Source organism: Copidosoma floridanum, unplaced genomic scaffold (assembly GCF_036245765.1).
Source record: "Copidosoma floridanum isolate Cflo_tuat_1 unplaced genomic scaffold, Cflo_Japanese_pri ptg000030l, whole genome shotgun sequence".
NCBI classification, from domain to species: domain Eukaryota; kingdom Metazoa; phylum Arthropoda; class Insecta; order Hymenoptera; family Encyrtidae; genus Copidosoma; species Copidosoma floridanum.
Window position 1 is genome coordinate 37,878,491 of NW_028321907.1, and position 15,415 is coordinate 37,893,905.

The 15,415-nt window shown below is 32.9% G+C and overlaps 1 protein-coding gene across 3 annotated transcripts in view; it reads left to right on the forward strand.

The window, feature by feature from the left end:
- LOC106637707 (uncharacterized) overlaps window positions 1-15,415 on the forward strand; it is a 195,919-nt gene that overhangs the window by 43,004 nt on the left and 137,500 nt on the right. For all 3 annotated transcript variants that reach the window (XM_014350594.3, XM_089597141.1, XM_014350595.3), the window contains exons 2-3: window positions 7,256-7,474; window positions 7,534-7,610. In XM_014350594.3, the coding sequence (XP_014206080.2) occupies window positions 7,269-7,474; window positions 7,534-7,610 (283 nt within the window). In that variant the 5' untranslated portion in view covers window positions 7,256-7,268. The remainder of the gene's footprint in view (window positions 1-7,255; window positions 7,475-7,533; window positions 7,611-15,415) is intronic.

Here is a 15,415-nt window from a genome sequence, read left to right on the forward strand (position 1 = left end):
ATATATACAATTTACCACTACTTGATCGTTTATTTGATACGTACTAAAAGATAGTTCCAAAAAGAGAAACAAGGAACTATTTTGTAATATATTATACGCATTGGAAGGATAGATTGTATGTATCAGTTAAATTATGTTAAGTACATAATTACATAGGCTCCCGAAAAGGTGTCTTTGAACATAGTCTTTTATGCAAGTTTTTACTTAAAATTTAACTATAAATTGATTTTTTCTATAAAAAAAGCTCAATGGAACTGAGCACAAAAAACAGTCCAACTTAAAGCTGCTTACAATTACAATGAGTACAAAAAAGCATAATTCACGGTCCTTCAATGGAAAGACGCCTACCTTACAGTGCTCTGATAGAAAAAGTCCAAGTCGTGGTCCTAATTTGCTGGAAAACTATTAGCTGAACTGCTTACTGACAAATGGTAAGTCGTAAATTGAATTTTTTTTTTTACTTCGCGAATAAGGCCTTTTTTGTAGTAGGCATCATATATATCTGGTAAGCAAATGTGAAGACTATCTGTGTTTATCTGGATCATAACCGGTAATTTCGCATTACCGAATATCTCAGACCAAGAGCCCACTGCAAATAGCAAACGATCAACTATTATATTGATACTATAGACATCAGTTGCTTAAATAACAAACAAATTCAATGGTATGAGGTTTCAAAAAGAAAATTTACGCGAGAATACAGAAAAATTCACAAAAGTCTAGAACGATCTTTTCGTTCTTAAATCATCGATTATTAGGAAGAAAAGGGTTCGTTCGATTGGTTTTTTGTATTGATTCTGAAACAAATAATAGGATATTGCAGTCGAAGCTGAAGTGAAGATAGAATACGCTCCGTAAAAAAACAATCTGGCTGTATTGACTGTGAGTGGCTGATGTGCATGCTCATAACCTTGAATACAGTTTAAAGTAAAAATTTAAACGCTGATCGTGTCTGATGACATTCTCTGCAGCTCTTGCATCGCTTTAATGAATGCAAGACTAGCACTTGTGCAATTATCAAAGATTTTATTACATTGGTTCTGTTGGTTTCTAATAATAATTAATATATTAAGTAGTTTTTATCGTACGTACCCGTACAGTTTTAATAATCAAACATGAATCCAAGCAAACTTTCCATACGTACAATTCAAGTGTTTAAGTGAATCTTATTTTACTAGCAGTTACAGACGTCGAATAAAATAAAGAAAAACTACCTTTACAAAAAGTGCTGTCTATTATACTCTAGACAATGAATACGGCAAAAATTTGGGTGAATCGCTTACGTAAACTGGGAGAACAGTCAAACCAATACTTGGATGAGCCGTTATACATACTTCAGTTGTACATAACATCTTTAATGGACATGTGTGATTTTTTTATTGTCATAAATCAGACTAATTATTTTAGATACATCCTTTTTGCACTTCAGTTACCTGATAAAATTAAAAGAAGATAACCCACAGTTGCTTACTGAATTCGAGAATGACGTTAAAAAATTTTGGATGGGTGTAGGTGGTATCGGTCATTTTACAATCTCCATAACAGCAAAACAGCCCTAGGCAGTCAGCCACAGTTTGGAAACGGAAATAATTTCAGCTTAACTTGATAAACTATTTCGTAATATTACGACACTGTAGAGGAATTACAGCAACACAAAATCGTAAAAAATCATAGGTCATTGCAATTCATGTTAAAATCCAGTCACACAGACATGTTTTCTTTTATTGAAGATATCGATAAAAATTATTTCTTCAATTTAGATAACGATCCTTAAAAACCGAATTTATTTTGAAATGCAGTGTTACTAGAAGCCGACTTGGCAAAGTCATTAGCAGAAACAAAATAAGTAATTTAGTTGCAGGTAGTTAAAAAAAGCCACTTAAGGAAGTTCACTCGTATCTAACCTTTTTGAAGCATGAGATCAGCTGTGTGTGTAACCTGTATGACTATATATACAGATATAACGTAACGTAACGTACTAACAGTAGCTGTCAAAGGAGAATTATTTTATTCACTAATTTATTGCCTATTTCATAAGCTATGAATGAAGATGAGACTATAGCTACGTAATCACCAAGTTTTTATCTATTTTCAAAAAAATTTCGAATCAAATCTTGACGTTGATTATCCAGATATTGCAGGTTATGTATCAGAATAGTACTGATTCTCATAAGACTGCACGTTTAAAGTTCAAAAATAAAATTATCAATATCTCACTTTATAAGCTAAAAAGGGACTTGAAATTTGAATGAAAGATTTTTCGTATACTAATTCACCTCTGTTTAAAGTATTATCAATTTATTGATAATATTGTTAATTAACGTTAATTTTCTTAGCAAGTGAACTTCCTTAAGTAGGTGTGTAACAATTTTGTACTAAAAATATAATGAGGCTGTTTTGGTAGCTATAACTTCACTAAAAAATAAAGATGGAGCTATGTCTGTCGTGTCTGCTGTCTTCAGCTCCTCCATCTTAATGCGATGTTAGTGGTGAAATGCTTTAAACTGACGAATTCGTTCGTATGAAAGAACTCCGACCTCTTACCGATCCCTGCACACCCACAAAAATAGGCATCGATGTCATTGACAGCGTTTATTTTCTGCATCAGGTAAGTGTTCTTCCACTGACCTTTGAAAGGATTGCTAAAGTGATTTTGAGAAAAAATTTCAATAGCACAGCGTCTACAACACACGTTATTTTTGATCGGTACTTTACATGATCACTGAAGAACATAAAGTGAAAGAAGAGGGGTTAGTATTATAACCATACCATCTCAAACGCGACCAAGCGATTTTTTTTTAAATCTTAAGGAATGTTAGGTTTAAGAAAGCCATTATAAGGTTTCTTGTTGACTAGTTTTGAAGTTGCACGTTGGGGCCCATAATCGGTGAAAAAATCGTTTACGTGAGGAATAACAATCAGTGTTACTCATACTTTGTAATAAATAATAAAATTTTTAGTACAGAAGAACCTGAATAAAAGTGCTTTTATAAGGAGGCTGATGTGACAAAAATAGTGTTTTATTTCAGTAAATTACAAGAGTTATGCAATTTTAATGTGAAAACATCAGACACAGATATTCTAGTAATAATTCTTGGCAAGATTCACATGCTGCAATGCAAAAATTTTTTTTTAGCTTAAAGCTCAAAGCAGAAGCATATTAGTGGAATCGAATTAATTGTTTTTTAATGAAATTTCAGACTAGCTTGAAAATACATTGTTGAGAATTCAATAAAGCCAATCGATTGTAATAAAATCGAACAAAAAATATTTTTCCCTAAGGCCTCAAAAAAATAGCAAAAATGGTAAAAGACCGTTTTTAGCGTCGGAAACGAACATTGAAGTATGCGTGGCAAAAAGATGAACAAAATATGATTTTTCTCCAAAACGCAAAAAATCTCGTTTTTTGAGCAAATATTCAAAAATTGATAACTTTTTTCGCATAAATATTGAAAGCTGAAATTTTGCAGAGTTGTAGGTTCAGTGATCTTTGACAGCTATACTAAATTTCAGCAAGATCAGATTGATAGTTTTTTCAAACCGCAGCTAAATGCAAAAAAAGGTACTTTAGCAAAACGGCCTAAAAGAAGTTGTTTATAACGTAAGGTGCAATTTTTTTTTTTGAGAGATCATATTCCTAAATACTCACTTTACACCTTCCTAACGTATCAAATTTTTTTGCAGTGTGGACGTTAGTTGAAAAATGATAAACTGCATTGGTATATTTTGCGCATGACAGTACGGCGCGTGAGGGGCAATGAGCCTCCATAGCCGCCGATACATAGGCCACGTCTACTCTCCGAAGCTTGGCTTCTGTGTTATCGAGCGAGTACGTTCAAACTGCAAACGCTCTGAAAAAAACGATACCTTGGAAACGAATAAGTAACTTTCACGCTGCAGAAAATTCAATACATTAGTAAGTTGTAGAACAAATATTAAAAAATATGATCCCGAAAAAAAATTTCATCTAAAGTTGTAAACAACTTTTTTAGGACATTTTTTTTACTTTAAGTTGCGGTTCGAAAAAACTATCCATCTAATCTTGCTGAAATTAAGTGTGGTTATTGAAGATTACTAAAGCTACAACTCTGCCAAATTTCAGCTCTTAATGTTAATGTAAAAAAGTGTTATTAATTTTGTAGATTGGCTCAAAAAACAAGATTTTTTGCATTTTACGGGAAAACTACTGGACCAATTGGGATTGATTGGAGCTTATTTTGTTCGTCTTTTTGCCACGCATACTTTTTTTTTTTTTTTTTTTTTCTTTTTTTTTTTTCAAAGGTTTACTGTTCGTTTCTAATGCTAAAGACCGTGTTTTCCTATTTTTGCCATTTTTTTTGAAGCCTTAACAAAAAATATTTTTTGTTCGATTTTATTACGATCGATTGGTGTTGTTTGATTGTCTACAACATTTTTTTTTGCGCTTGTCTGAATTTCATGAAAAATAACCGATATTTCAGCCAATTTGATCACACTATAATTACTCTAATAATGGTACTGTAACTAATTTGTTCCCAACTCAATAGTTACTTGAACCTGAAAACTTTATCATCTCAAATTTGCAACAGCAACAGCGTTAATTTCGCGTGACATAACTAAAAAAACCTTCTCTCTGTGCCCCACGTCGATTTGCTGCTACAAAAAATTCTATGAACTGTTTATGTTAGCCCTATGTAGAAAAATTTACCAAATGCATTTTTAAGTTCTTTCATAATCGATTATACACGTACTGAATACAATAATGAGATAGAACGAATTTGATTTCAAGGTGATGTGATTCTACTGACAATCGATGATATTGTAGCTGACAAAAAGGAGAAAAAAAATCAATAACGACCAAAAATCCGAAAATGATGATAAGTTCGACGATGACAGCAACGTGCACTTGTTCGTCTAATGTGTTTTTCTTTTATTTATCAATATGACATTATTTACTGTTCAATACTATTGAATATAATAAATCTTTAAGCCGTAGTTATTTTAATAATCTTTAAATGTAGAAAATATTTTCGTACTTTTTTTATTTAACTTCTGTAATGGTGACTAAAATAATATTTCTAAAAAAAAATGTTGTACTACAGTCATTATTTTGCAGAAAAGACTGAAGATTGTTTAAATAAATACAATTTTTTTTTAATATTGGACCTAGCTAGAAGCTACCCAAGTTTTCTATGTTTTTTTATGGAGCGTACCCCATCTTTGCTGTAGCTTTGACTCTGAAACCCGTTTTGGAATCAAGACAAAAAAATCAACTAAACGCACCCTTTCTTGAATAATCGATAATTGAAAAAACCAGACAATGTTCTGGTCTTTCCTCAATTTTTTTATATTCTTGCTTAACTCTTTATTTCGCTACACTGTACCATTAAATTATTTTGTGATTGTAGCAACTAATGTATATTGCATTAATCCAGTTATCGATAGTTTGCTATTTTCGCAGTAGGCTTTCATTCTATTTTACCAGCTGTATTTTTTCCTTTTTTTCTTGAATAGTCTTAATATGCTGTATTGTATAAATCAATTTAAAAATGCTCAGACAAAATAGAATTCTTAGCTATGCTAATTTTATCGTAACAAATAAAAGAAAGTTAAAACCGAATACTAGAGTTACACAAGTAATTTATTTTGTTACATATTCTGCATACGTCCTTACTTCACTTTGCTTGAAAACTTTTATTTAACTTGCCCTTTTTTATTTAAACTTAACAAAAATTTATTTTAATAAAAAACCATACTTTTCTAACCTCTTGTCAAAACTGACTTGTCGGAGTAGTTGACTTAGAACACTGAGGGGGAGGAGCTGGGGTGGTGTGAGTCGCCTTTGAGGGTACCGGATGTTGATTGAATCAGCTGTCGAAATTGAACAACGTTAAGCACCCTGTGCCGGAGGCTCTGGACGTGATGAGACTGTGCGTCCATTGGATTCCGAACTGCTGCTAGAGCTGGTGCCACTGGTGGGTGGCTGGGTAGTGATATGCAGCAGGCAAGATGAGTCGGTAGCCTGTGCAGTTAGTGTCTAATTCTCTCGGTCCTTGGATGATGGAGCCAGAGAACGTTGGTAGACAGTGAGGGAAAGCAGGTAAGTGTAAAAAGTAACACAGCAAGATTGTAGTGTCAACGTAGAGTAATGCTTATTAAACTTAAAATCAACGGCCCTAGCCACTGCCGTGCTTAAGTTTCGCCAAGTAAGTGAAGACCCTGCGATCGCTAAGGATCGAGTGATCCGGGTGGATAATTTTGAGTCATCGCTCAGTCCTTGTTATATACTAGAATTAGCAGAGCTTCCATGGCTTATTGGTTGGCGTGCTAGCCTCCTAGCCGGAGATACTCGAGGGGTCGTGGTTCGAATCCTATCCAAAATTAACGAGATATTTTTCTCGGGGCTTCATTTTCAAAGGAAAGCCAACACCTGGACGGCTCATCGGGTAAAGTCACTGTTGGTTATAGAAAGGTTGGTACAGCAAGTTTGATAGTTTATTGGAAAATATCTTTCCATCAAACTTGATATTAGCTGGGATATGCTTAAGATAATCGCTGCATCCCGTAATTAGTACCCAGTAGGATGGATGACCGAGTCATCTGAGAGGAGCTTTGCAAGGGGCCCACACAAAAGACTGGTATACCGTGCTGTTCGGACAAAGAAAATTAAAAGCTTAAAAGGTCTCTGATATGGCACAAGCTGAAAAGAGTCATTGAAATCAAAATACCAATACCAATATACTAGAATTCGTTTCATTACTTGTAGTATTCTCTAGAAACTTGTAGTCGTCACCTACTGAGTGAAAAGCGATACTATCAGGCTTGAAGTTTTAAAATTTTAACTGCACGCGATGTTTGAAAATTTAATTTATGATGAACTATTGAAACTTATACGTGATAATTATTTTAGTAATAAATAACTAATAAAATAATACCCTGAAAGGTAACAAAACTTTTTATTTACTCTAATTATTTTATCTTAGCAAGTCCTCAAAAGGTCTTATGATGTAGTATTAGTTAGTGTATATAGTTAGATCATATATTCTTAATGTCGATGGTGAACTAGCATATTAAAACATAAAAAAAATACCAAAATATGTTTAACTTCTGTATGGATTATTACTTTTGAGAATTAAACAAAACGATCATTGAATCTAATAGCTCAAGTATTTGAAATTACTTTATTAAAATATAATTGATTAACCCCTTCATTCTTACTTCTGTTCGTGCAATGTATCTTTTTTATGTAATTAATAATATTAACCGTTTTTTTCAGCATCATTTAAAATATGAACTTAGTTTTATTACACCACAAGAATATGAGTGGACAAATCAATTTCAGTTATCAAGATGGTGATATTGTATGGGTTAAATTAAGGTCTTACTGGTGGCCTGGACAAGTTGTTGGTTCAGATAAGTTACCAGATGACATTCAAAATGAATTTAAAAAGAAACCATTACTTGCTGCTGTGAAGTTTTTCCATGAAGATTCATAGTAAGTTTCAAATATGATTGTTTTGAATTCCATAAATTAAAATTATACGTTGTTTTTAGTGAGTTTGTTAAAAATCATCAACAAATTTATAAATATGATTGTGCACAGAAAGAGGATTTCATCAAAAGAGGCTTAGGTATGTAAAATTGTTTCAAAAATTAAATTATGAGCTGTTATAAATATCTTATGTCTGGTAAGCACATGTATCCTAAACATACACACACATGGACACGTACACACTAGTCGAGCTAAACCCTCTGCTAGCTTTGTTTGCCAACTCCACTATTGAAAGTGAGAAAAGCATCTTACACTGTGTATGTGTGAGTGTATGTTTATACACGAAAATTGACTTAAAAAATCGTTCAATACAAAAACTTAAAAAATTGTTTTTCAATAACAATATAGTCTAAAATCTTCCAAAAATAATTCTTTAACATTATTTTACTACAAAATTTTTAGACAAAAAAATACGTCAAGCTTAAAAAGGATATTTTACTCTATTGGTTTCAATTAAACAAACTTTTTTTTACTTAATGCAGTTACAAAATACGTTAAAAAGTTTCAATATAAGTTTAATACTTACTAATTTATTGGTCGCAAGACATTTAAGTGGACCAAATTTTGATATACTTATAAAATAACTTTCCCAATCGAAGAAAAAAACATTTACTCATAAAAGAATTTTCAGTAAGTACAGACTGTGTCACTTTTGAAAGTTTTTCTTCCATGTGTTCTTGTGAAATCCAGTATTTAGTAGTATCAAAAATCTTTTCTTCTTTTTTTTCAAGATGATAAACGTATTTTATTTTTCGACTGTAATTGTGCTTTACATAAAAGCACACCAACTGTAAAACTATGTATACTTATGTACTTATTGGTAATCAACTATTTCAAGTTATAATTCCATAGACCTTTATGCACGGGAGTAAATCAACAATATCAGAATTTTCTCTTTCAAAAAATATGTGACAAAATTAAACTTTTACTCTCACTTTCGGTCCCGGGAATGAAAGGAGAAAGACTCAAGTTAATAAAGTTTTTTATTTTCATTTTGATTTCTCGAAAAAAAAAAAAAAAAAAAAAAAATTACTTTCTACCAAGCTTGTACTTAAGACCTCGTGTACTCCAGTCTGACACGATATTCACTAATTCATGAGCAATTCCAAAAGAGAAGATACCATTAACTTGTCTTGCACTGTGGTCCAAATTTTTTCAAATTAAAATATGCATTTGCAGTGTATGTATAATTTGTTGTTAAATATATGATTAACCAAACACGTAAATAAATAATTAACATGATTAAATAATTTGTGTTTTTTAATTTAAAAAAATGTTTCTTTTTAGCAGCTTTTTTATGCACCAATATGTGTTTATTTAATTTTTAGTAGTACAAAAATTTTTAAATAAACGAATAAATAATTATTTTTTCATATTTTTAAATTCATTTTCAATATTTTTTCAAGCAGTTTGACATTGTTTTTTTCATTTTCTTTCTATAAATGGATTATTTATACCAGATTCCATAAATATATTAATTAATTTTCATTGCGTCTCATTCTCTACAATTTCTTCGTTCGTGACTAGAATGATTTTTTGAGTTACGAACGTTCGTTACACTTAGTAGGGGGGAGTTGAGGGAGGTGAGTAGAGCGCTGACATACAGCATCTTTGCCACTTATTCGGGTCATATGAATATACCTACATGTATACCTATACGCATATGTGACCCCCTATGTCTTATTTTACTTTAGAAAACCAACTTGTAGATTCATTAAAAATACATTTGTTAATCTAAATGTAGTCTATAATTCTAATAATATTCTGTCATACAAAAAAATGAAACATTTCTACAGATCGTTTCCTTACACATGCAATTTTGCATGGTTTTTTCATTAGCTTACATGTTCTACTAAGGTTTTTTAAAAATTAAACTTTGAAAACAACGTCCAATGGCGGTACTATCATATTTTGTATTTTTTTATTATTATTGACTGTATATAGTAGTAACTAGATGGGATAATTGCATCACATTCGATACATCGCAGTAAGTTATTTAATACTTTGTTTCCTAAAAGGTGTGTGTACATTTATGTATTATCTTTGCCAGAGAGGTATAACTTTACACTTGAGTATCCAAACACCCACTGACCGCTAGCTTATTATAAGAGTCGTTTGTCTAATTATTTGGGTTGTAAAAATTCAAAACTACTGCCAATTTATTGGCACAAAGCTTCCTCATTTTTTTGGTATTTTTTTTCCGTAACCTTAATCTGTTTTGAGTATCTTTTTTCTAGTAATCAAAATCTTTTATTTTTTACAAATAATTGATAGTATGATGTTGCCAAATCCTTAGTTTTTCAAAAATTTTATACGTTTACATGTTTTTGTTAAAAATTCCATTCTCTCTGTCAGTTTTAACATCTTAGAACTAAAAAGTTGAGATGAGAGAACCAATAAAATCAATATGAAATTCTGCAGTTATAGGTACCTCCCAATAATTAAAAAAAAGATCAATCAATTAAAAATTGGATTTTGGAGTTGTAATTCCATGTCATAGACTTCATGTTCATAACTTCGAAACATCCAGGTCCGCTCAAACATTATAAAAAGCGAATGCTCAGTGATTTTTTTTATCTACTTCTGCCATGGAAAATAACTTACTTCTTTTAAAAAGAGCTACCGTCGCAAAACTCAAACTACGTGTGCAACCTTCAAAAAATCTTATAATCAGTGTTTTGACGTTTTTTGGCTGAGGCTCAGCTGGAAATTTTTACTGCCAAGACTGTCGTTTCATTTTGTGATTATAATTATAAATCTGTGGTTATCACCAGTAATAACCTTTTTTACTCAATAAGCAATAATCCTTATGCAAAGTTACTGTTAGATTCTTTCCATCATTTTCAACAATAAATTAATTTGACGAACGTGTTAGATCAAATTGGATTCTTTTGGGACATACCTAGTAAAATAAATTATTTATCCAAACATAAACACACCCACACACACCTACATATATTTTAGTATATTTAAATTTTTTTTACAAAATTTAACAACCTTATAAGTCTGAAACATAAAACATCCTAAAATAACAGAAAATGCAAAAAATTAATTTTTTTGTAAATTACATATTTCTAAGTTAATAAAATCAATAAAAAAAAAAAAATACAATTGATGAAATAAAACATAATTTTTAATCGACACGATGGTGCAGTGGTAGAGTTGCAGTCTCGTCGATCTAGAAGGTTAAGCAGAGTTGGCCGCGGTTGGTTGTCGGATGGGTGATTGCTCGACTATTATTCTGTTCGCTTGCTCTAGTGATTTTTCAGATCGGTTGACTGTCTCTATCGTTACGACAACGTAAGCGGGAGATGTGCAGAAGTTCAGGTCTAATGTCTATAGACAATATAGACAATTGGTCGAAACTTAGGACATACATCGTCGGTCCCGGGATTGTTTTTTCCCGAGTAATTTCCCCACCCACAGGACTGATTATCCTGGCGATTGCGGAATCGAATCCCCTACACCCTTACCATCCCCACCCCCCAGTCCCCAGTCTCCAAAGTGCCGAGTTCCCAGAAAAGGACGTAGTGCACTATAATAAAAAAAAATGTTATTAGTCACAAGAATTCAAAAATAAATAAAGAAGGTCAAAGTTCAAAGTTTATCAAAATTATTCTAGGAAATCGTAAGATATGATCAAGGACACAGAAAAAACTTTTGAACGTACAGAGCCCAGTTACGCAGGCTAGAGAAGTTCAAATCGCTTTAAACTCCTACTGCACAAGTGTACAGGCCGCCTTAACTCGAAGATCGAGTCAAATGAGTTCAAAACAGCGTTCAACTGAGACTGCACAACCATGCGCGCCGCGTAGCCTGTAGTTTGGGCTTGTACAGTACGGCATAGCATTGAACTGCAGAAGCTCGAAGGGGGGGGGGCTACGTGAGCCCGACGGTTGTGCTCTCACAGCACAATGTCCAGGCTCAGCGAGCTCAGTGCTTCTCCGAGCTCTCTCTCACCGTATTTCGGGCTATCAGTAGACAACTTTTGGGCTTCAATGAATACAGCCGTTCATTATACAGAACGCGTACAGGTAAACGAGTTAACATTAACATTTTATATACATACATGCCTGTGAATAATTTCATGAAACTTATTTAACCTTCATGTAACTCATTAATATAGTATAAAATTTTTAGGGTTAATTATAACATTTTGACCTATAGGTACGTAATATACTATATTCGTTTTCACTTAGCTCAGATACTGGAAAAAATTGTGTTACTCATTTTTAAAATGACCATTCTTAGTTTGTACGGTCAAAATGTTATAATTAACCTTAAAAATTTTATACTATATTAATGAGTTACACAAAGGTTAAATAAGTTTTATGAAATTATTCACAGGCATGTATGTATATAAAATATTAATGTTAACTCATTTACCTGTACGCGTTCAGTATAATGAACGGCTGTATTCATTGAAGCCCAAAAGTTGTCTGCTGATAGCTCGAAATTCATGAGAGAGAGCTCGGAGAAGCACTGAGCTCGCTGAGCCTGGACATTGTGCTGTGAGAGCACAATCATCGGGCTCACGTAGCCCCCCCCCCTTGAGCTTCTGCAGTTCAATGCTATGCCGTACTGTACAAGCCCAAACTACAGGCTACGCGGCGCGCATGGTTGTGCAGTCTCAGTTGAACGCTGTTTTGAACTCGTGTGACTCGATCTTCGAGTCAAGGTGGCCTGTACACTTGTGCAGTAGGAGTTCAAAGCGATTTGAACTTCTCTAGCCTGCGTAACTGGGTTCTGTACGTTCAAAAGTTTTTTCCGTGTATATACTTATGTACGTGTACACATATTTCCACACTTACATATTTACAAATTATCACATTAAAAAAATTGTTTGCATAAAATTTGATGAGCTTTTAGAGATGCTAACATCAAGTAGTCTAAAAATACTGAAGAAAAGTGAAAAAAATCAATTAATGAAATCACACATTTTCAGTGCATGAGGTATCTAAAAGTTTGAAATAAAAGACCAAGAGTAATTGAAATTAGATAAGGAAGTCTTAAGATATCTGACTGATTACACACAGACAGACACCACAGTCAAAGTACTCTACTTCCATTCTTAATTTCATGAAACTCATTTCACTATCATGTCACGTTAATATGTGGTATTCCGTCCGTTTCATAACTTTTTTTATTAAAAATCAAAATTATAGAAACAATTAAATTTCTCAACCTTTGGCCTTTTTTTTTCAATTTCAATGTTACGAACAGTTTTTTGCCGTATAATTGAAAATGGCAAAGAAAAAAAATCAAATGATTAAAAATATACGAAAAGTAAAGAATAAATCTTGTATGCTCAAACATATTTGACAACATTAATGATACTTTAGTTAATACTGTAACTTACATGCTTTGTAGCAAGGACATATTATTTGTAGTAAGAATCTTAACTAAATGGACGTACAATAATACATTCATACATAAATAATTATCACTTTGATATGAGTAATTGTACTGTAACGTCGGTAGACTACAATAACTAATAATTTTATTTTGCTCGCTCATGTGAATTGAAAATGGAAAATAGTGCTATTTCATACTAAAACAAATAAAAACATCCTCAGGGAAAAACCAATACTGGAAAAAGTCTAACTGGGAGCAGTTGCACTGAGATATAGTGCTAGAATAATTTAGAATTATTGTACGTAGATCAAAATCAAAAGAAAAATATTAAATGTCACGCAGTTATTACATATTACGTAAAACAACTCATACATAATATACCTGTAGTGAGTAGCAGCCATAAAAGTGTTAACCATGTTAACCGTGCACGGCGAATCTAACAGAACGTTTTTGTTAACTTCCAAGGTAATCTTTTTATTATACTGATGATTTTATAAACCAACTGCAATAGCCTTATTCGTAAAATGGTTAAGTTTTCATCACTTCTATCAAATGTAAAGGAAAACAAAAAAGTCTCGCCCTGACTCAGATATGGCGTAAGAAAATTCACTCACCTGTCTTCAATGTGGGCAACGAGATTTGCTACTTCCGGAGGCATGCGTGACAATTTCCCCTCCAACGACCAGCGGCGAAAACATGTTTATCAAAATCCTATAAAAACTCCGATTTATTTTTTTCTTTTCAACATAATCATCAGCCATAAATACCCATAAACATAATTATTTTAACTCACAGCAAACGCAGCACTATTACCTTTATCAATTCTTTTTATTTTTGTTATTATTACTATTATCATTATTACTACTACTTATATTATAATTACAAGTTATTATGGCAACAACCACTGTTATTACTGCGTAAGTATTAGTGCTTATTGATACATCATAACACACCGATCGTTTATTCACCCAAGGATCTCTTAAAGTCTTAACCGATTTCTACCGTTCTTTTTGCAATAAGCTCGACTAAATGAACGAACGACATTTAGCATTAGTAACCATTAATAATATTCTATCTTAAGGTTAATATTAAGTCATAGTAAAATTTTGTAACGTCTTGATGTAAAGGAGATAGGATGACCTTGAATCAGTAGATTATCTTTCCTTCTCATGACGCGTACAGGAGAAAAGCTGGGTGTGGGAAGTGTCAACATAGTTCTAGCTGATTAGATTTTTGGCCATTGTCACTTCCCCAAGATTCCCCCCTTCTCTGGAAAGATTTCCTGCGTCAATTCAGAACCAGCGTTTGGTATAGGTGCGCGACTCCTTATAGAAAGGGCCTAGAGGCTCCGAAGTGCAGTCAATTTTTCGTTGTCACCCTCGAACGGTTGACTGGATAGCTAGAGTCCGCCTCTGTTATTTCCCAGTCCTCCAAGAGTGCGGTTCCTACTTTAATTCCCGCTGGTTCGCCGTGTCTCAGGTTTTTGTCCAAATAAAAGTACGTGATCAAGGTTAAATCAAAATTTTAATTTCCTTTTTCTATTCTTTTTTAACGCGTACATCATTACTCGCCACAGTCCGTGGATTACCGGAAAATAATGAACTCTTACGCGCACACCATTACTCACCGTGGCAGTGGTACTATCAGAACACCAAAGAATAATCGGATTAACGCGAGTAAGTGCATCGGAATATTGCATAGTAATCGCTTCAAGTTGTGTTACAGCAGTCGTAGCCCTTTGCAACTACCGTGTCGTTAGATTGAACTATCCTTTAGCCCCGTGTTCCACCCATGCGCCCAGCGTGTGTCCCGAGTCATTAAGCGAAAGCATGGACTCAAATAAATCGTCGCGTCGACGTAACAGTAAACTGAAAAAATTTCGAAAAAAGATTTAAATAGCATTTGAGAAGGTCTTCTACCTCATGAATCAGATTTATCAGTAAATACTGTTACTGTAATGATAAAAAGCTCATGTATTTTGGAGGCATTGTGTTGTAAAACACCATTAAAAGTTATAAAGTTTTGGGGTTGAATCAATTGTCAGCTGTTGACTGTACATGATATTGAAATAATATGAGAGGAATACACATTTAAAAAAATGATACTTAAGATAATAATGAAAAAAAAAAAATACTAAATTACATGTAACTAAAACTTCTCATTTTGACGAGAAACTTAGTTCAGACAATAATTGACACGTTGATTTATTGTCGAAACTGAAGACTTTAGCGTGGAGGAAAAATAAAGATGGTGACGATTAAAAAGAAATTTTTTTTTATAATTAAGAACACTGACTTGACAGACTTTGTTTTACAAAAAATGTAAAGGATAGAGCAAGCGCGTGGCAACAGCCACAAGATAACTGTCTATCAATATAATCGTGCACTCTAACACTTCTTTCTGACTTGAGATAGCTATTAACATATAAAAGTGTAAAATTAAGTATGATTTTTGTTTTACTTTTTATCGATATGATTTTTTTTCAAAAGCTTCCAAAGCTGTAGGTAAAGATTTTGTTAAACATCTGTC